The sequence below is a fragment of the Dromaius novaehollandiae genome, chromosome 1, assembly GCF_036370855.1.
Source record: "Dromaius novaehollandiae isolate bDroNov1 chromosome 1, bDroNov1.hap1, whole genome shotgun sequence".
In the NCBI taxonomy this organism is placed as follows: Eukaryota; Metazoa; Chordata; class Aves; order Casuariiformes; family Dromaiidae; genus Dromaius; species Dromaius novaehollandiae.
In genome coordinates this window covers 138,925,187-138,946,438 of record NC_088098.1, presented here as the reverse complement: position 1 = coordinate 138,946,438, position 21,252 = coordinate 138,925,187, and the positions used below count along the sequence as shown (strand labels likewise).

The 21,252-nt window shown below is 40.9% G+C and overlaps 1 protein-coding gene across 4 annotated transcripts in view; it reads right to left on the bottom strand.

The window, feature by feature from the left end:
• Window positions 1-21,252, bottom strand: part of ARHGAP6 (Rho GTPase activating protein 6) — a 344,640-nt gene that overhangs the window by 51,808 nt on the left and 271,580 nt on the right. For all 4 annotated transcript variants that reach the window (XM_064500415.1, XM_064500420.1, XM_064500421.1 and 1 more), the window contains one exon: window positions 17,221-17,380. In XM_064500415.1, coding sequence (XP_064356485.1) covers window positions 17,221-17,380 — 160 coding nt within the window. The remainder of the gene's footprint in view (window positions 1-17,220; window positions 17,381-21,252) is intronic.

The following is a 21,252-nucleotide window of genomic DNA, read 5'->3' as shown; positions in this document are numbered from 1 at the left end:
GTAGTAGAATTCCTAACTTAAATAGAATATGACACACCAGGGAGTTTGCTGCTGCCATTGATTTTTCATGGAGGCCACTCAGAAACCATGATGGTGGGTAGAAGTTTAAAAGCTTTGAGAAAGAGAACAACATCCCCTGCTTGGAATACTTTCATAACTGTTGGTAAAATAGGTCAGAAATGGTCTGCAGTACTACATCAGAACAAACTACTGTAAAAGAAAATATTTTACCCCTACAGAAAATAAACCAGGAGCATTGACACTGTAGTTGAGGTAATAAAAATATAGATTACAGCTCTACAGTGGGCCTTCAGCCCACTGAGGGGAAAAATTGACTGTCCCCTGGCTAAATAAAAAGTTATTTTATAAATACAGGAATAAAAAGTACTTTCATGCCATTCCTAGTCAAGGTGACTCTTGATTTGCTCAGAAGAATTACTTTTAATCCCCAGAGTACTGGGCAGGCTAGAGGCAGACCAGGCTATGCTTGGCATTACATTTTCTATGTATTGATAACCCAGCTTGCACACCCATACTGGCGGGTGAAGCAGCAACAAAGTCGCTTTATGTCCCGCCAGAAGCGTTTGTCCCAGATCGCTCTGTGTGCGCACAGCTTGAGCTATTCAAAAGAACAGGGAATTCTCCAAACATTCTCCTGGAAGTCAGAGGACCTGGCAGTGGTCATGGTCAGCTATTTCAGAGGTGGTTTTAGGCATCCCCTACCATCATCTGACCATCATTTTGTTGTTATGAAGTCTTCGTACATTTCTCTTCTTGAAATTTCACCTCAGAGAGGGAGCCGTGCAAGAAAATAAGCCAGCCTTCACAACCTGGTCTCCTCCCTCTGGGATTAACAAACCCAGGGTACAATATTCCTCCATAGTGCTCAAAGCCTTGATGAGTAAGTGAAAGGAGAGAGTAGCCTTTAGCACAAGGAAGTGGACTCGAGTTGCAGAAAGTCTCTCAGTGGAGAGGTTTGTGTTTCCAATAAGTTAGATGCTAGCCATTTGAAAAAATTGCCAGTAGATCTTCTTTCTAATAATGTCTCATTTCAATCATTAATTGTCCTCTGTATTTGTAATAGCCATCACCATGCTTACATACTTTTTATTAATAAACAGAAGTAGATGTTGAAAAAATGATAAACCATACAGGTAAAAGGCATGAGGAGATCTGCAGAGATGACTTAGGCCAACTTCCTGCAGAGAAACACAGTCAAATATACTTTGACTACCAAAGACAGACATTTGTCTGACCTATTCTTTAAATCTTTTGATACAGGAGGTTACCTCTCCATTAAATCTCTATCTAGCCTTTTCGGTGAAAAAGCCTGAAAAAACAAATGGTATTTAGAATCCACAACAATTCAGTCAGTGCTCATTTCTTACTACTCTGATATTGCTGAAAGCATCATTACAATGTAAAGGCTGATAAAAGAAAGGAAAAAATACAAGGATACACATTGTACAGCATCTCTGATCAAATAAATCTATCTGTAGTCATCTTATCTTTCCTAATCAGTATTCAGTGACTGAATTTAGACAGCTGGCTCCACTGAAACCATATAGCTGAAAATTTAGAAACTTACTCTTCTACCTAAGGCAAGAAGAAATCCTCACCAGGAATACTTCCCCAATGCACTTTTGAAAGAAGTAATATGCAAAAGGTAAGAGAAATAAACCTGATTTTCAACTGAAATTTTAAGAAGATTCATACCAGCAGATCTCAGGCAAAGTCAAGCAGAACATGAAAATTAGTAGGTTGCAATGCCAGCATTTTATTCTTTGGCTTTGAAGATGAATTGTAATAAATAACAATGAATTGTAATAAAGAACAAAATCTTAAGTGACTACAGAGTCAGCACATACATATGTGGATCATTTGCAAAATCTAGGACAGCCTAATTAAGTGTTCAAAAACAGAATTATTTTCAGGGCCAGGACTACATTAAGTACTAAATACACTGCATATGGTAGAAAGCAGTGAAGAATATCTCTGTTACAGTAGCATCTTCCCAAAGGCTTAAAAACAATCAATCAAATCCACCTGATTTTGCAAAGCACTGTTCAGAGTCCACATTTTATATACTTTCTCATTCCTGAAACTGGTTTGCTCAGAGAGTATGTTTCAGCTTTTCTATTTATCCATGAGTAACATTTTAAAATGGAAGCTGAGATTTTCATGCGACATAATAATACAGACAAAACACTGAATGTATTTATACGAATTCATAGGCCATAGCCATTTCAAGTGTACTGTCAAGGAAATTATACCGGAAAGGACTTCCCCACACCTCACAACTAATTTCTAAATTCAGTGGGACTTCATATCAAATGTACATACACGGCAATCTCTTAAGAGTATCTGGATTTGTATAACACAGCCCTAACTCCACAAAAGTCAGTATCTAAATCAGCAACACAGTCTCCTAGAATTACTAATAATGATTCGGTCCCAGAGAATTATCTTTCAAGACATTTTTATATGGAAATGTGGATCATAATACTTCCTTATCTATCTCTTGAGCTTCAGTAAAATCTTTTTCCTTCACTGCAATACCCACCGAAAGACAGGAATACTTCTGCCCACTGAGCTCAGCAAAGCAAAGTGTTCCTTCGATTTCCATCCTCTTTCTCTACCTTCACAGAAACACACCCATACAACAGGTAGATTCTTGGAAGTTAGACACCTGTGTCTTTTAAAGATGCTAACTCTTTTGCAATATATGCTAACTGCTCTGTGCTCACACTAACAGTGCCATGGATTTCACCAAAAAGCCTAGCATTTTGTATTTCCTTTCTGTATTTGTATAGCACTGAACAAAATGTATGCTGCTCCTTGATCAAGGCTCCTAGTTATTTACCAAAATACACACTAAAAATTGAAAAGGCAAACTTTTTTCTTGGTACTGAGTACAGAAACTTTAGCTTTTAAAACCATTAGCCTGTCTCTAACTGATGGAATAAATATGCTGAATCAAGTGTTCACAGTGTGAACAGACATGTGAAACCTACTATGTGATACCACAAAATCTTGGAAATCAATCTGATGTGCATTACATAGCGTCTTTAGTAAGAGCTGTCCAAGAGCAAAGTTTAAGAATGGAACAGATCACTAAAAATTTTTTAACCCAGTGAAGATAATTTATTGCTTCTCTGTTCTACTGTTAGAAAAAATACATTCTTGCAAGCTTCATATATTTCAATTTTTTTTTCTTGTCTCAATTATGGCTAAACATCAAATCTGAAAAAAAAATTCACAACAAGAAATTTCTGAAAATTTCTGGCTAGAGAGGAAAAAAATTGAAATTGTTGGCTTGCTTATCTCCTTTCCTGGAAAAGCTCCTGTTACTGACACTTTGACCAACTCATGTGCAGCAGACTGTGAGGCTGAGTGCTCTAACCATCTTTACATCCTGCAGCTGGGGCTTCTCCCAGCTTAAAACCTGAAATCCATTTTGTTTTCTCTTTTCAGACTGAGCGATACTGTTTTTATTTTCCTGGGGGGAAAATCCCCATAAAAATCCCCATAAAAATTCAAATATTTCTATGGAAAATTTGGATTTTGAAAAAAAATATCCTCCATCTAATATTCAGCAAGATATCCTCTCATAGGAGGAGAAAGGCTCTTACTCCTCCTGAAGACTTGCAATTGAAGAACAGGTTTAGTGCCCTCCAGGCTGAGCGCTGAGCATGGCTTCAAGGGAAGCAACTGGGCCAACAGACCCTGTGCCACGTGGGAACACCCGGAAGAAGCGGCATGTGATTGTTGTGGGTGACTCCCTGCTGCAGGGGATGGAGTCACCTATCTGCCAACCTGACTTCTTGTCTAGAGAGGTTTGTTGCCTGCCAGGGGCTCGAATATGAGATGTCATGGAAAGATAGCCAAGGCTTGTCCATGCATTGGACTTTGCTCTCTGCTGCTCTTCCATGTGGGCACTAATGATACCAAGGGCAAATTGGAAACCATTAAACAAGATTTCAGAGCTCTGGGGATGGTGGTCAAGGGTCTGGGAGACCAGGTCATTTTCTCCTCAATTCTGCCAGTGAGGGGGAAGGATGGGAGGAGGAGCAGACAGATTTTTCCAAGTTAACAACTGGCTGCGCCGCTGGTGTTGGCAACAGGGTTTTGGTTTCTATGACCATGGGACCCTGTCTGAAGATCAACAACTGATGGGGAGAGGTGGGATCCACCAGGGCATGCATGTCCTTGTCAACAGGTTGGCCAGCCTCGTAAGGAGGGCTTTAAACTAGGAAAGATGGGGGAAGGGGAGAGTTATAGGGTCAGGGTAGTCAGCAGAACGCGGCTCAAGTCAGGATGCCTCCAGCGGGTGCATGCAGCTGGGGAAGTGTGTACAGGACATGACTATGGAGGATCCTCTTGCACCCCTCCTGGGAAACCTGCATACCCAATTACCTCTCTGAAATGCCTGTACACTAATGCATGCAGCACAGGGAAGAAACAGGAGGAATTAGAGATCTGTGTGCAGTCGCAGGGCCATGATCTCATTGCAATTACAGAGACATGGTGGGATAGCTCGCATGACTGGAATGCTGTCATGGATGGCTGCATGCTTTTTAGGAAGGACAGGCCAGGAAGGCAACGTGTTGGAGTTACTCTTTATGCGAGAGAGCAACTGGAATGTATCGAGCTCTGCCTAGGGGTGGATGAAGAGTGAGTTGAGAGCTTATGGGTAAGGATTAAAGGGCAGGCTAATGTGGGTGACACTGTTGTGGGTGTTTACTACAGGCCACCTGATCAGGAAGAGGAAGTCGATGAGGCCTTCTACAGACAGCTGAAAATAGCCTCACGATCACAGGCCCTGGTTCTCATGGGGGACTTTAACCACCCTGATATCTGCTGGAAAGACAAGACAGCTAGGCACAAACAGTCCAGGAGGTTCCTGTAGAGCACTAATGATAACTTCTTGACACAGGAGCCAGTGAGGAGAGGTGTGCTGCTGGACCTTGTACTAATAAAGAAAGAAGGACTGGTTGGGGTGTGAAGGTTGGGGGGCAGCCTTGGCTGCAGTGACCATGAGATGGTGGAGTTCAGGATCCTGTGAGGTGGAAGCAGGGGAATAAGTAGGATCATAACCCTGGACTTCAGGAGGGCAAACTTTGGCCTCTTCAGGGACCTACTTGGAGGAATTCCATGGGTTAGGGCTCTAGAAGGAAGAGGTATTCAGGAGAGCTGGTTAATATGCAAGCATCACTTCCTCCAAGCTCAAGATTGGTGCATCCCTATGAGTAAGAAGTCAAGCAAAGGGGGCAGGAGACCTGCATGGATGAGCAAGGTGCTCCTGGCAAAACTCAAACAGAAGAAGGAAGTATACAGAATGTGGAAGAAGGGACAGGACACTTGGGAGCAATACTGGAACACTGTCAGAGTATGCAGGGATGAGATGAGGAAGGCTAAGGCCCATTTGGAATTAAATCTGGCAAGGGATGTCAATGACAACAAGAAGGGCTTCTTCAAATGCATCAGTAGCAAAAGGAAGACTAGGGAAAATGTGGGCCCACTGCTGCATGGGGTGGGTACCTTGGTGACGAAGGAGAGAGAAGGCAGACTTACTGAATGCCTTCTTTGCTTCAGTCTTTACTGCTAAGGCCAGCCCTCAGGAATCCCAGACCCTGGAGACAAGAGAGAAAGTCTGGAGAAAGGAAGACCTTCCCCTGGCCGAGGAGGATCGAGTTAGAGATCATTTAGGCAAACCTGGCACCCACAAATCCATGGGCCCCAATGGGATGCACCCACAAGGGCTGAAGGAGCTGGCAGATGCTATTGCTAGGCCACTCTCCACCATCTTTGAAAGGTCATGGAGAACAGGAGAGGTGCCTGAGGACTGGAAGAAAGCCAGTGTCACTCCAATCTTCAAAAGGAGCAAGGAGGAGGACCCAGGAAACTACAGGCCAGTTAGCCTCACCTCCATCCCTGGAAAGGTGATGGAGCAGCTCATCCTGGAGGTAATCTCTAAGCACGTGGAGGAAAAGAAGGTGATCAGGAGTAGTCAGCATGGATTCACCAAGGGGAAATGATGCTTAACCAATCTGATAGCCTTCTATAATGGAATGACTGGCTGAGTAGATAAGGGGAGAGCAGTGGATGCTGTCTACCTTGACTTAAGCAAGGCTTTCGACACTGTCTCCCATAACATCCTCATAGGTAAGCTCAGGAAGTGTGGGTTAGAGGAGTGGACACTGAGGTGGATTGAGAACTGGCTGAATGGCAGAGCTCAGAGGGTTGTGATCAGCGGCTCAGAGTCTAGTTGGAGGCCTGTAGCTAGCGGTGTCCCCCAGGGGTCAATACTGGGTCCAGCCTTGTCCAACTTATTCATCAGTGACCTGGATGAAGGGACAGAGTGCACCCTCAGCAAGTTTGTAGAAGATACAAAACTGGGAGGAGTGGCTGATACACCGGAGGGCTGTGCTGCCATTCAGAGGGACCTGAACAGGCTGGAGAGATTGGCAGAGAGGAACCTCATGAAGTTCAACAAAGGCAAGTGCACGGTCCTGCACCTAGGGAGGAGCAACCCCATGTACCAGCACAGGCTGGGGGTTGACCTGCTGGAAAGCAGCTCTGCAGAGAAGGACCTGGGAGTCCTGGTGGACAACAAGTTGACCATGAGCCAGCAATGAGCCCTTGTGGCCAAGAAGGCCAATGGCATCTAGGGCTACACTAGGAAGAGCGTTGCCAGCAGGTTGAGGGAGCTGATCCTCCCTCTCTACTCAGCCCTGGTGAGGCCACGTCTGGAGTACTCTGTCCAGTTCTGGACTCCTCAGTACAAGAGAGACATGGAACTACTGGAGAGAGTCCAGTGGAGGGCTACGAAGATGATTAGGGGACTGGAGCATCTCTCCTATGAGGAAAGGCTGAGAGAGCTGGACCCCTCTAGCCTGGAGAAGAGAAGACTGAGAGGGGATCTTATCAATGTATACAAATATCTAAAGGGAGAGTGTCAAGAGGATGGGGCCAGACTATTTTCAGTGGTGCCCAGTGACAGGACAAGAGGCAACGGGCACAAACTGAAACACAGGAAGGTCCATCTGAACATGAGGAAAAACCTCTTTACTGTGAGGGTGACAGAGCACTGGAACAGGTTGCTAGAGAGGTTGTGGAGTCTCCTTCCCTGGAGATATTCAAAACTTGCCTGGACGCGATCCTGTGCAATGTGCTCTAGGTGACCCTGCTTGAGCAGGGGGGTTGGACTAGATGATCTCCAGAGATCCATTCCAACCTCAACCATGCCGCGATTCTGTGTGTGATTCACTCAGCTCTCCTGGCAAGTCTGACGTCATCAGAAGAGATCGAAGAAATATTATTACAACATAAAGGAGCAAAATTTAGCTCATAGGCTTGCTTGTCTCTAATATAATCTTCATGAACACAGCTATATTAAAAGAAAGTCTTACAAAGAAACCATGGAGTCACAGGATCATGTTGGAGACTCTTCTACATAAGAATTGTCAGATGTTGGCTTTAAGAAGAGTGGTAATATGTCCCTCCACTTAAAAGATAGAGTATATGCCAACACAAAAGCATCCAGTCTAATCTCACAGCTCCACAAAGTATAGGATACAGTTTACTTAGATGCTTTCCACTGTTATAAGAATCTACAAAGTATATAACATGGTCAGTGATTAAACACAATGACCACCTTGGAGCCCTTACAAAAATGCAAGTCCAGATAAAAATCATAGTCACTCTCACTGTTAAGGAAAATGCGTAATGAAATACAATGACGAGTAATGTAAGCAAAAAACAGACCCAAAAATCCACTCCCTGCCAAAATAAACAAGCAAAGAACGCATAATTCTGAATTCCCATTTTTATTCAGAGCTTAACAGGAACATACTGAGGACAAAGTGCACCAACGAACAATAAAAAAATCAGAAAACCCAACCATATATGTTTTGTTCAATTTCAAAATTTCTTAAATTATATACTTTAGAAGTGTTGCTCCTTCAAATTTACCTTACTTAAGGAAGTCTTACAGTAGACTGTAATATTTACCTCATATGAGCAGATGTGCAGCTTCACACACCTGATGAAATTAGCTATAAAACTTGCATATAAAAACATGCACCAGCAGACACAAAAGCAGGATAAGCTGTAAGCTTTCCAGAAATAACTGGGATTGTATTTAGGTCTCCAAGCCTAACATTAGATCATATTCATTATAATGATAACTAACCAAGAGAACTGAGCACTAAATTTGGTAGACACTAGCTAAACACTAAAATTACCTTCTCTCTCCCCCAGATGTCCTAATACAGTTCAGAAAAAAGCTCAGGCAAAAAGTCAAACACTTGCTGTGAAACAACTGTGTATGACCTACTTGCTGCTAACAATAACTAATTGTGTGGATATACATTCTTGTCATAGGTGGCATCAATACAGTAAACAGTCTTCTTAGTAAAGGCAATTCATCTCTTTTATTACATCTGGTACACTTGCTAAAATAGCTGGATAACATGTTTATCACCAGCTCTGGAAAGTGAAGACAATTCTGTGGCTCACCCTTGTAACTTTGCTTCAGAACATTTGAGGAACATTCAAATAAACCCAAAAGTACAAAGTTAGTGTATGTAGTACTAGTACTACAGGGTAGTGGTGCACGTTAAAACAAAAACGCTATATCAACATAACATTAAGGCTGTGACCCAAGCCAACAAAAGCAAGATAATTCAGCACAGAGATGGACATTCTGGCCTTAGCCGAACCTATTGCATCTGTTGCAATCTGTGGCATCCGATCTGCTAACAATCCTGCACCAACATATAACTTCAAAGTTCAAACTTGCTTGTATCAATCTCGTATTGGGAAATGAGAGTGGAACCTAGATATTTCAGCAAGTCATTTTGAAGATATGGGCCTGAAGTCTAGTGCTAATACTTTTCTTACAAAAAATGAACTTTGATAGCATCCTGTAGTACTCTACTGAAATGTGGGTTGATACAAGAATTAATTATTATTGCTTATAAGAAAGGAATGTCATATGAAGCCTTTGAAATCTGAGGTAGTACACACACAAAGAAACACTCCTAAGGCAACATTCTCACATCTGAAATTTTGGCCTGAAGTAATTTAGAAACTTAGAAGCAAAGCTTAGAAGCAAAACTGTCTAACAAGAAAAATAGTGAGATTCTGTGCAAAACCTAAATAATATAGTCCCTTTGTGGACTCAAATTCTACCTCATACAGATAAAATTAACATTTCCTGGCTTTAATTAGAAGAATTCACCTTAACTTTTCACTTCTTTCATCTTTTTTGTAGAATAAAAGAGAGCACCCCTTTTTAAGTAGGAGCTTTCCTCTTCCTCAAGGTCTCATAATTGACTAATCCAACAACCTTCTTTATCACAAGAACCTTTTCTCAGTTCTGGTCCTTCCACGTCCTTTCAGTATCTTCTCCTTTTCCATCTTTAAGAGTCACTTGAAAGGTGTCATCCACTTAAGGATGGACATTAGGATATCAGGAAGCCTCATCAACTCTGCAAGCTGATGCTACCTTAAGCTGATTGATCCACAAGTCCCTATTAAACTGTTGCAGAACTAAGATTAAACATAGCTATAAAATGAACCACTCTTTGAGCACATACGGGATTCAGGGGACATTTCAACTCACAAACCAGTGGGGCAGGGACAGGGATCTCCTAAGAGCAGGAGGTTTTTTTTGTTTTTTGGGTTTTTTTTGGTCTGTTGAACCTTTCTGGAATTCAGGCGCAATGATCATATCAACCAGGCCACTACCACCACAGATGTGAGTGCTTGATCATCCTGTTGATTGACATTTCTCCTGTATTAAAAAGCTTCCCAGTGGTTAATCAATCCACACACTGAAACCACATGCCTGAGGGATAGCCACTGTTCCTTTGGGCTTATGCAGCCATACCCATCTATGGTCTCTTGTCTTATGGTGAGAATGTAAGTTCTGGTGGTCAAATCCACCGTACAGTGGTCTGCAGCACTGAAACAGAGCCTTGATCCATAGCTGGATCTCTAAAGTATGTGTGCAATATAAACTCAAGTAGTTATGCAATTTAACTGCTGCAGTGACCATCAATGACCATTAAGCAAAAGAAAAATAAATATGCCTATCTTCTTATGTTTTATTATCAATCCATGAAGTACATTTCTTTTCTCCAGGTAATTTGAAACACGCAGCTATAATGTCAGCTGCAGCTTTAGAACAATAATTTCTAGGCTGATACAAAAGAAAAAGGCTCTCAATTTTTGTTTGATGTCTTAATGAATAAGCATAGGTTGCACCAAGCCTGTCAAAACAAAACATAAACAAAGCTAACACAGAAGCAGACAGGAGCTTCTGTCTGCTTGTTCTCTCCTTGTGGTGCCTACAGTCAGTTTTAAGTCTGTGAAATGTGCCAGACTGAGTTGTACAGTATGGGACCGGCAATGCACATGCCCTTACAACACCTTGCTAATCTGACCTGGTAACTCTCAGAAGCACCATTTTAGCCTGACAAAACAGACCAAACAAAAAAAAAGGGGGAGGAGGGGAGAAAGGAAGCAGTTTGCTCTGTGTGCTCCTGGTTACAATGCTTAAACCACTGCACAATCAGTCTGTAAAAACTGCTACCTACCGCTATGAATACCTGCCTATTATTTTTTTCTTATTACAGTAATTGAGGCCATGAGGCAGGCAGTCTGTTTTCCCAAAGTGGGAAGCAGTGCATAAACCAGTAACAAATGATCATCTATCCATAAAGAGCAAAATAAACAATAATCACAAGTGGTAACATGTATCACACTTTTAAAATGCAAATATAAAATCTGTTAATACATTAAAACAATATATCCTGTAAAAGAAGAAAGTTTTCTTTTCTACTCCTTCTCCTAACACCTAGTAAAATCCCTTTTTTCTTCATCAGACACATCTTTTCCTCCTATTCCCAAGGGGTTCCTACCACTGCTCTGTCCCAACTCCAGCTTTGCAGCCAAGGCTGGGCAGTAATAAGTGGAATGATTTCTATAAGTGATCTTGCACAGTGTTTTGGTAGCAAGCATTATTGTTGACACCTCGGCTTTACAAACACAAGAGTGGTATTAAACGGACATGAACAGCAATAGGGAGAAGGCTGTTGTCCAGAAATCCCCCCACATTCTTCTATATCTCTTCAAAGAAATGCAGTGGAAGAATCCTATATGCAGAGCCTTAAGCAGACAATAGCCCTTACTAAATTGTTTTACCAGCCCCCATTCCAGGAACCAGTTCTTCATTAAGAAACCTCTCTGTATTTGGCCTATGGAAGAGGGAAGAGGAAAGAGGAAGGAAATTCCCTGGGGGAAGTTCCTAGTACACAAGACTTCTATGTGCTCCTAACAGTTTCAGTCCTCTGTCAGCCACAGTCCTTCCCCAGAGTACTGGAGAGAACACTTGGTGAGATAAGAGCACATGAGTTTTCTACTTTGCTGCAGACGCACCACATGCTTCTTTCACATCTCAGGACAATGTCGTCAGCTGGACTGTTATCATGGTAATAATACAATTTGTCTAATTATACCAAGATGTCTACTGTGCTGCAATGTTGCCCATGTCGCTACAGCATATGACCGTATTACCAGTGAGAAATATAATTCAGCAGTTTTGGGAACTACAAGAGATTTATTCTTGTGAAAACATCAACTACTTACAATATTCTTTGTTGGTTTGTTGGTTTTTGAAGAAAACAGTGACACATAAGGAAACACATAAAGCACAAATTGTTGTTGATACATGGCGATTTGAATGTGGCCATTTCTTCACAAAGAAGTAGATCAATTGTCTCAGAAGTCAAAAACTTGCTGTCAAATCAGCAATAGATCAGAAACCAAGATGCTGTTTCTAACTAAGTCACCGGAGATACTACCCAAATTTATGCCTGTCTTGGTGCAGGTGAAAAAGTGCACGAGGAAACATGTATTGTTGTTATACTTATGCTCTACTGAGATCAAGAGAAGTTCTGCAGCAGTGAGGTAGAGGTCAAAACACAGATGAAAAAGTAGGACTTTACCCTATAGATAGTAGTAACTGAGTTGGCTGGACTCAGCAGACAGTGGATGTTGCATCATTTTAATGCCGACAGAGCGACTTGTCTTCCACAGAAGTCAGGAGGGGTTGGTTGGTTGGTACCCCAGGGGACATAGCGCTTTGCAGAATTGGGCCCTAATGGCACACACACCCTATTCTCTGTTCCTGCATCCAAGTCCCAGCATCATTCTTCCCTTCCAAAACATAAACTCTCAAAGAAATGGTAAATTAGAAAATGAGAAATCCAGGCAAAATCATTCAGTCTTTACAATTTGCTAGGTCAAAGATGAAAAAAGCAAATGGACAAAATAAAAAACTTCTAAATATTAACTGAGGACCCAGTTTGACTCTTATTTTCATCCAGATGCACTGCCTTTCAACATTAGGCATTGTTTACAGGTGTTTGGTCATCTTTCAGTCTTACGAGCTGACATTCTCAATCACTTCTGAACCAACTTAAAATAGTATTTTGGGGACTTTCAAGGGATGGCCAAGCTTTCTACAGAAATTCAGCTATAGCATATCTACTTGTCTGAGCACTGGTACTACCTGCATATTTTTTCCACTTCTCTAATGGGTATTTCCCCCATTTTCACAAAAATCTCTCTCTCTCTCTCTTTCTTTCTCTCTCTCTCTCTCACACACACATGCACACACACACACCAGTGCCTTAGATGCCTCAGAATATGGGCCATGTATATGCAACAGTTTGCAGATAATATTTATTTCCTATGATCCCCTCAGCTTCTTTTTCTGCAGCTCTATTAATACAAGCTTCATTACTTCCTAATTATCCATGTATCTCCCCCTTGTTTATCTTCTTAAACAGTGACTAAAAAAAGTAGCTCAGCAATTTATGTTTACATATCACGCTGGTGAATGCACACCTATCCAAGCAGTATTCAGAATTAGCAGTGACCTTTACTCTTTCTCTCTGTAATTCCTCATGCACTGTTGTAGAGCAGGGAAGACAGGAGTTGACAACATAAGCAGCCAGTCTCCTCCTCACTAGAGAGATGTGAGAACCGCAGCAGCAACCCTAGACTCCTGAATCCTGTTTGAGTCCCCACAGATAGGTTCACAGCGTAAATGAAAACCAAACCAGACACTTAAGGACTTGAGTTAGGGCTTGATCCCTACTTCCTTGTTTTTTCTAATTGTTAAAGACCTGGCGGGGCCTACCAGAGCACCCCAACACAGGCTTTCAGGCTCTCAGGGGTTCAGGGAAGTGCAGCAGTACTAAGCATATTTTGTTATCAATGAGAGGAGAGTTAAAACTGCAAGCTATTGAGGAAACCACTCCAAACAGACTTCCTCCAATACCTCCTCTGGTCAAGAGATATCTGGAAACTATGAGCAGAGGGGAAGGAAGAGTTCCTCTCTTCCTTTGATATGAGCTTTGAGAGACCTAACTCTCTTGAGTTACCAACCTTTTTATGAACACGTGGCCTGGCCTAAAAGGCTCATTTTTCTCCATATTTCCCCAAAAGGATATGCACAATTTGAAAGTTGCAAAGATGTAAGCACATCTAAAGTGAATTTCATTACCATTTGCTTTTTCCTGTTACAGAGAAAAGACTGGACTTTCTTGAAATGAGAAAAATACAGTATATTCTAAACTGGAAGTCTAAAAAAGTTTCACCCAAATTGTATTGTCGTGCAATTCAGAATGTCAGATGACTAATTAAAAATCTGCCTCAGAATAACTGCACTGGTAGAGAAACTGTGTAATGTTTTGCTTGGAAATGATAGCCTCTTACAACTTAATAAATTACCCAAGAGAGAATATAAACCATACTAGGTACAGTTATTGGTGGCAGATGGAGGAGTGACACAGTAGATGAGACAGAAGTTGATTACAAAATACGAGAGAAAGATACGTCACTGATAGAAAAACAAGAAAATGAAACAAACCCAAAGTGTCTCTCTGCTGGAGGTCTAAATACTTGTATACATCAAGATAATGATTCTTGATCATTTTCAATTCATATTAATTGCCTACTTAAGTGTGATCTTAGCCTTTGTAAAATGACATGCTGATAAATTCCTGTGGAAAGGGGGTCCTCTGCCTCTGACTACAGGACATTTAATACATAGATGGTGGTGGTGTGTGTCATTAAGGGCTCCTGGCTGCAGTACGAGCAGCAGAGAGGGATTACATCAGAGACATGACAATCTGTACCTCCCTCCCAGAGCGACTGGCTGTGCCCCATGAGTGCCAACCATGCTGGCTGCAGTGAAGGGGACTCACGAGCACGGGAGAACTGCAACTTTATCAAGGAGGCCCCGGACTGGGACACGACCGTGACTGCACAGATGTGGCACATGCTGCTGTGCTGTCCTAACTCCCAGGCAAGCAGGTTTGGTGCAAACACTGGTTACCCAAGAGCAACAAACCTTCACTTCCCACAGCACTTGTGCCGGTAAACGTAATTACTACTCAAACGCCTGCGGGAAGCAAATGCCCAGCAGGTGCAAGTAGGCTCAGATGCCATTCATTTGCAAGAGCAGTCAAGAAAATACAAAGAACATCATATTTTATAACAGCATTCTGTATTTTCTAAGGCATAGATTATCGCACTAAATTCTGCTCCTGAATAATTTTATGCCATATTCTCTGAGTTAGAAAAGAGCTGTACAACATATCTCTCTAAGCCTGTATCTCTCCAGATCTAGAGAGGTCCTCCAGCTCTGTCAATTATTCAGTGCTAGCTCTTCTGGAAATTTGGCCCAACACAATTCACCTTTTTTACTGAGAATATTTAACAACTCTCAATCTGTCCTTAACTTGAGGAAAAAATGGCTGTGATTTAGTTTTATGCTATTTGTATTCCTGCATGCCCAGAGTGCCTGAGCCAGTTTCTCACTTCTAAAACTTGTATTCTTCATTTATGCAGTCCAGTGATGCTAGGAAATCAACTGGGATGGCTGTCTGTACCCTCTTATCATACTTCTGCGTTCTCTGCTATTGAAGAGAAAGAGGAACATGAGCTGGACTTCAGAAATGCTCTACAAAGGGCCAAAACAAACCCGTAGTAATTTAGGACTATATTAGATGCTTATGTTCCTTTTGAAGCACAGGCACAGGTGTGGGATGATGGAGTGACAGAGTGATTATTTTTTTACATATATTGCAATGTCTTTGGTGCCAAATTTAGAAACAGGATGGACTGTTAAATACTACATGATTTCTAATTCTGGCTGCTGCCTCCACGTGCTTCAACAGATGGTAACACAACATCTTAAAACTGGACTACAGGTGCTACTCATTCACCCTGCATACCCTAAAACACAGAAAAACTCATGATCTAGTAGTCCAGAGCAAGTATGCAGACATGAGATAATTTGCCTCTTATCAATAATCTTACTTATAAATCTAATCTGACAAAACTGAATAGAGTAATTTATTTCTCGTCTAAACTGAAGCAAAAGATACATGAAATGATGGGGCCAGCAGTAAGACTAGAGAGGAAACATGAGCCCAGGAAAGTGCCTTTTATTTTGAGATGCTTTTCCAGAATTCACAGTATCCTTCTTCATTTTTTATGCTTGAAATGATACTGTCAGACTCTATATATAATTAATTACGCATTATATCATCACCAACCTATATATGCGTTGTGATTATAAAAGCTGTTCCTGTGTGTGATCTGAACTCCATAGATGCAACAGCTCCCATTCTCTGAGGCCCTGGCATTGTGCTAAGTGGCCTGTGACTCCTGTTTACCATGAGACCTTACAGAGGAAGAGCAGGCTGACTGGCCAGACACCCCGGCTTTCCTAGATGGTTGATTTTGCATGGCATTCCTAGCAGCAAACAGTGAAGAGTGCATAAAAATAATACACAAATGCTCATTCTCCAAAGCTCAAAGTTTCTGAATTTTACTATGTATATTCCATTGTCTTGGATGTGTTTCCTCTCTCTGTATATGTCCATCACCCACTGGAACTTCAGGTTGCCAAAAAATATTGCAGCACTCTTAGTGATGTAATATCTTATCTGAATGTTCTGTAAAATTGTTGTCATATTGATGGAGTATTTTTTTGAAGGACCAGGGGAGATGTGGTGGGGCTTGGAGAAGTTGACTATCTATCTCACTACAATGTGGTAAAAGTTTGCCCTACTGTAATTGGTAAGTTGGACTTCGTTATTTTTGGCAGGAATTTTCTGCAGATTTAAGAAATTTAAGAATACCCAGGCTGATGTCTCTCACATTTGTTCTTTTCCACTTCATTATTTTTATACACCGGAAACCTTTGCTCTGTTTAACTTTGATTCATTCAAAAACTGTGCCTGTGGCATTGCTGTGCAAGTGCTGCCACACAATATCTCTGCTCACAGCCAAAGGTGAGCATTGAGTGGCCTCTTCTTATTTCTTAAATAAGTATACAGCAACAGGAAAGATACACAGGAAAAAAAGATTTGCAGGTGATCGTATCATAGTACAACAGCTGTCTTTGCTAGGCCTGATCTACAGCCTACAAAAGTAATGGAATTTTTCCCATTAGTTTCAGTAAGGTTTGGACCTCTTCCACAGTAACCCAAATAAAGGTTTACGTGCAGTTGTCCTACATCAGGACTGACAGCTAAGCTTTTCCTTTTCAGTGAATCTCTTGTTCTTTAGGTGTTCAATGTCACATGCTAAAATTTACTTGTATTCTAGGAAATAATCACCGCTATCTTCAGGAAAATTTGGATAGGATTCATCTTACTTGATGCAGCTGTCTTCACTGCCTGTCTGAGCTTGCCTTCCTTAGCTTCAGATGCTTGGCTTCCTTGGCTTTAGAGCCAATAGAGCTAAAAAGCCACTTCTGGGGCATGTTCTGTCTGACCTACTTAGATGTATCGTTTTGGATGACAGGAAGTGTAAGAAAAACCTTTTTCTCTCAACTGAGTATGAAAGGATCCTAGGATGAATACATCAGATGTATATTATCTATACAGTAGGCAGCTGTTCTTGAGCAAATGATCCCACACCAAGTGGCTTGATATGGACCTAACAGAGAAAGACCAACAAAATTACTAGCCACTTCTACAGTTATGATGTTTAAATAAAGATTAAATATATGACAATCTCTGTGGAATAACAAATGTAGATTTTCTCCCCTTTATTACTGTGATATGAAAGCAGTGGTTTAGCAAGAGGAGGCTTTGCAAACTAAACAGAAACAGTTTATCAAGCCCTTACCTTTGGGGATAGTAATCTGACAGCCCAGGTCACAATCCTGCTGCAACTGATAAAAAGCCACTTCCTGTAGTCGAGCTCGCTCCAGCTCGGAGAGGCTTTGGACGGGAACTGACTTCAGCCGAACGCTGCGCCCTGACATGCTGTTCCAAGTGAAATCACCCTACAGGAAATCAAACGGAAAAATATGAAGCATCATATGGTACGCACAGTTTAACAAACATACCCATCTCTTTTACTGCTAGGAAAAACAACACAGGTCTTTCTTTCTAAAAGACCATTTTCTTGGACATCTCTAGCCTTCTAAATTTCTTTGTTTTCCTAAGACCAACATTCCTTAAAAGGAGCGCAGACATACAAAACAAAAAGTCAATCCTGACTGAAAACACTTAACCAAGTATTGTTGCAAAAACATTAGGATTCCAGCAACCAAAAGCACAGAGGAGGGGGGAAAAAAAAAGCTCTTCTCTGTTTTCCCCCCCAGTTTGGCTTCTTTGCACAGTGCTTTATCGTCATTTCACTCCTTTCCCTGCATAAGCAGTTCGACCTCGAGAACTTTACGGACCCTTTGATGGCATGCAGCTTATGTCCCACCATACGCCAGTCCCACTGCACAGGGCTCTTCCCAGAGCATGCAGGCACAGCTCCTCCTCCTTCCTCGCACATCCCCTCCTCCTTCCTCGCACATCCCATATTATCATGCTCAGACCAGGACTGACTAAAGGACAAGCTGTTTCACATTTTTGAAAAGCCATAATCAAGTATGTGTTAAAATTTACACAGCAAAACAACATGTGATATACTGCATCTCCGGAAGGTACCAATTATGTTTGGAAATCAAATCAAAAGCTGTAGATCTGTCTCCCACCTGTGATAACATACACAAAAAGCCACTATCTTAGCTAGTATTTAGTGAAGGTGAGAGAAGTAATCATCAGTCAAACAGAAGTGGAAGCACACAGACAAGCTTAAAAACTGCTAATTAACTTCAAGCAACAGTTTCAAATTCATTGAAACATCACAAAGCAGCACATTTTAGCACTACAGGGAAAGAAAGAAGGGTTTTTTTTTCATTCTAACCATCTTAAAAAATAAACATCAAACTTGTATGCCAGTTTGGTGTAGGTGTAATAAATATAATATAAGAACACTGATTTAGATCAACCGAGGTATAAAAACAAGTCCAACAACCTGCCATTCATCATAACACCACAGAGTTAATTAACAGACTTCATTTTCATTGTAACTGTGCCTATTTTTAGCTTAAATTTCAACATCCGTACTTGCACGGCACTCTCGTTTTTTCACCAATCACTTACAATTCATCTGTTGTGAACAGACATTGATAGTCAAAGGATGTCCTTCGACCTTTTTAAAAGACATTGGCTAAAAGATTTTATATGAAAATAAGTAAACTTTGACTTTATTCAGCAGCTATGCCTACTGTTGGATGTAAACAACTTTATGTATATGCCTCCATGATATTTTGCCTGTATATACGTATATATAAAACCTGCATAAATACTTGTATATATACACATATATATATCTGTACCTACAAATATATAACCTATATTGCTATGCAGTGCTGCATATTTTTGAATGATTTGTCTGGACAATTCACAAATATGCAGCACCGTATAGCAAAATGGCTTAAAGGAACTTTACATTAAAGATCTTTTCTTATGATGTGTGAACTATGTTTGAGATCATCAAGAAGCTTTTTTCATAATAATCTTTTTTTTTTAAAGTCATTAGGTAACCATCATAAGGAAAGCTGCTACCTCAATCTGTACATTTGATGAATAACAATACCATGTTCAGTATCATCATGGTATCTATGTACAAGGACCACAGATGTAAACTTGCAGGCTAGCCCAGTATCTGACTGCTGGAACTCGTCCCTTTCTTTTTTTTTTCGCCTGTTCTTCTCTCCTTGCACTTTTACTGCTGTATTGTTGACTAGCTAGATTTAGCAATCTCAAACTAAAAGTTTGCAAAGCTACACAAATGAAGCCGATGAGCTTTACTCAAGCAAAATCAAAGCAGCAAGATTCGCGTAACGCTCATTTGCAAAACTGCAAGGAAATGTTTACATTTTTTTTAAAAGCGGCTGTCATTTATAGTTAAAAGCGATCAAGAACAAGCAGACAATGAACACCAAGAAATTAGTATCTTTCCAACCCTGGTGGTGCAAAAAGAAACTTTACAAGTATAGACATATGCAGTTCAATCCTCATGGACATATAACATACATAATGTTCTACAGCCAAACTGGTAGGAAAAAGAGATGGAAATACAGGTCTTTATCATAGGATTTGGGAGAACTTTAAACTATTTCTCTGAGAGGAGTATTTTTGTAAACAAAAACACCACTGATGTATGTCTAACATGAGAAAAAAAAACTTCTAACCACGACACTTCATTTTGGAACAGGAACTGGAAGCATAAAGGCTATCCCTTAGAAAATGCTGAGTTAACAGAGGTACTTAAGACTGTAAGCCTTTTAGGACATGTTCTGTTTCCTGTAGTGCAAAAAATCCAAGGGATACATGTGGCTTTTAGGAATTACCACAAGTTAAATAACTATTCCTTACCTGGAAATTTGCATGGACACATGAATTATTGCTCTTTTGGGGATAAACATTACCAAGGATAGGTCTACCTTGGGAGGTAATTCTGCATCCTCTGCTGTGTCTCTTGAGTTAGCTTTCTAAGTGCAAGTAGTAAGCCGTATCACTGCAATACCACAGCTGAACTGCTGGGCCCAGCCAGAAGGGTTTAACCTCGAGAGACAGGGCTTGCTAGCCGTGGTACAGCACTGCATTAATATGACTATTCTGCTTTTGGGACTCAAGTAAGCCTCTTTGCACAGAGCCATGCTGCTTTATACGAGTGAATCAGCCAACTCGGCACTGGTTCAGGAATCCTACCCCGGCTAATTTTACTTTAAAATGGGAGCATCCCACCTCATTTTTTTTTTACATGAGGTCAAGGGTTTAAAACCAAGTGAAAAAAAAAGCCCCCAACATGATCGTGAAGGCTGTTCCTTTCAACATGAGGATTTTTATTTTGACAGCCTGCAAGCTTCCAAAATGTCCATGGCACTCACTGTGTTGGCCCTCTTTGGCTAAAAAATGGTACAATACAAGCTGTATATCTTCAAACGGTACAACAGATCGTTAAATCAAGATAAAGAACTTGGAATCATTCTGTCCAGTTTCTGTGCGTTAAAGAAAACATTCCTCTTTTACACTTGATATGTTCGATAAAATCTCTACTAGGTCACATTAACATAGATTTTTACTATGCTAATGGAACACATGACTAATTAACTAAAATACTTTTGGAAGACTGTGCGTTAGGGCCAATGGAATCTCCTAATCTGCTAAAGAAGTGAAAGGCTCAAGAAATTTTCCCTTGAAAATATCTGTTTTATTTGGCAAATAAATATCATAGTGTTTCTATGAGCCAAAACACAGTATTTTATACTTTAACCTATTCTTAGACTCCTATGCTTTGTTTTTGTGATGCGAGGTAAATTAAAGGCCCTATCTTCTTTCCAGCACACTGGAGAATTTTAGGTATGGCCTATAAATTACTGTAAAATCAACCAGGCCTGGGACACGTCCAGAAAAGTCAAGCTCCCTTTGAAAACGGGTACTAGTGCAATTACATCAGCCACATACACCTAAAGCTATTCGACATTGCATGGGGCAGCCAAAGGAGGAAAGGCAGGCCAGAGAAGCAGAATATTTTCTGTTTTTTCTATCCATATGAGGAGGTACACTTTATCAGAGTCTGCTCCAACCAATGGCCTGAGATAGCTCCTTGGGAAAGCCTAAGAGGAGATTCCTACAAAGGATGTTTAAGTCAGGGTGACTTTCTTTTTTTTCCACAGCCCATGCCCTGCACTTGTGTTCAGACACTTATAGACAGCTTTTTCTCTACTATTTGTATTGCAGGACTGGCCAGAACATGATCTGCAAATGGTTCCTTCATCACCAAGAAGAAAAAAACATAGAGAAGACTGTA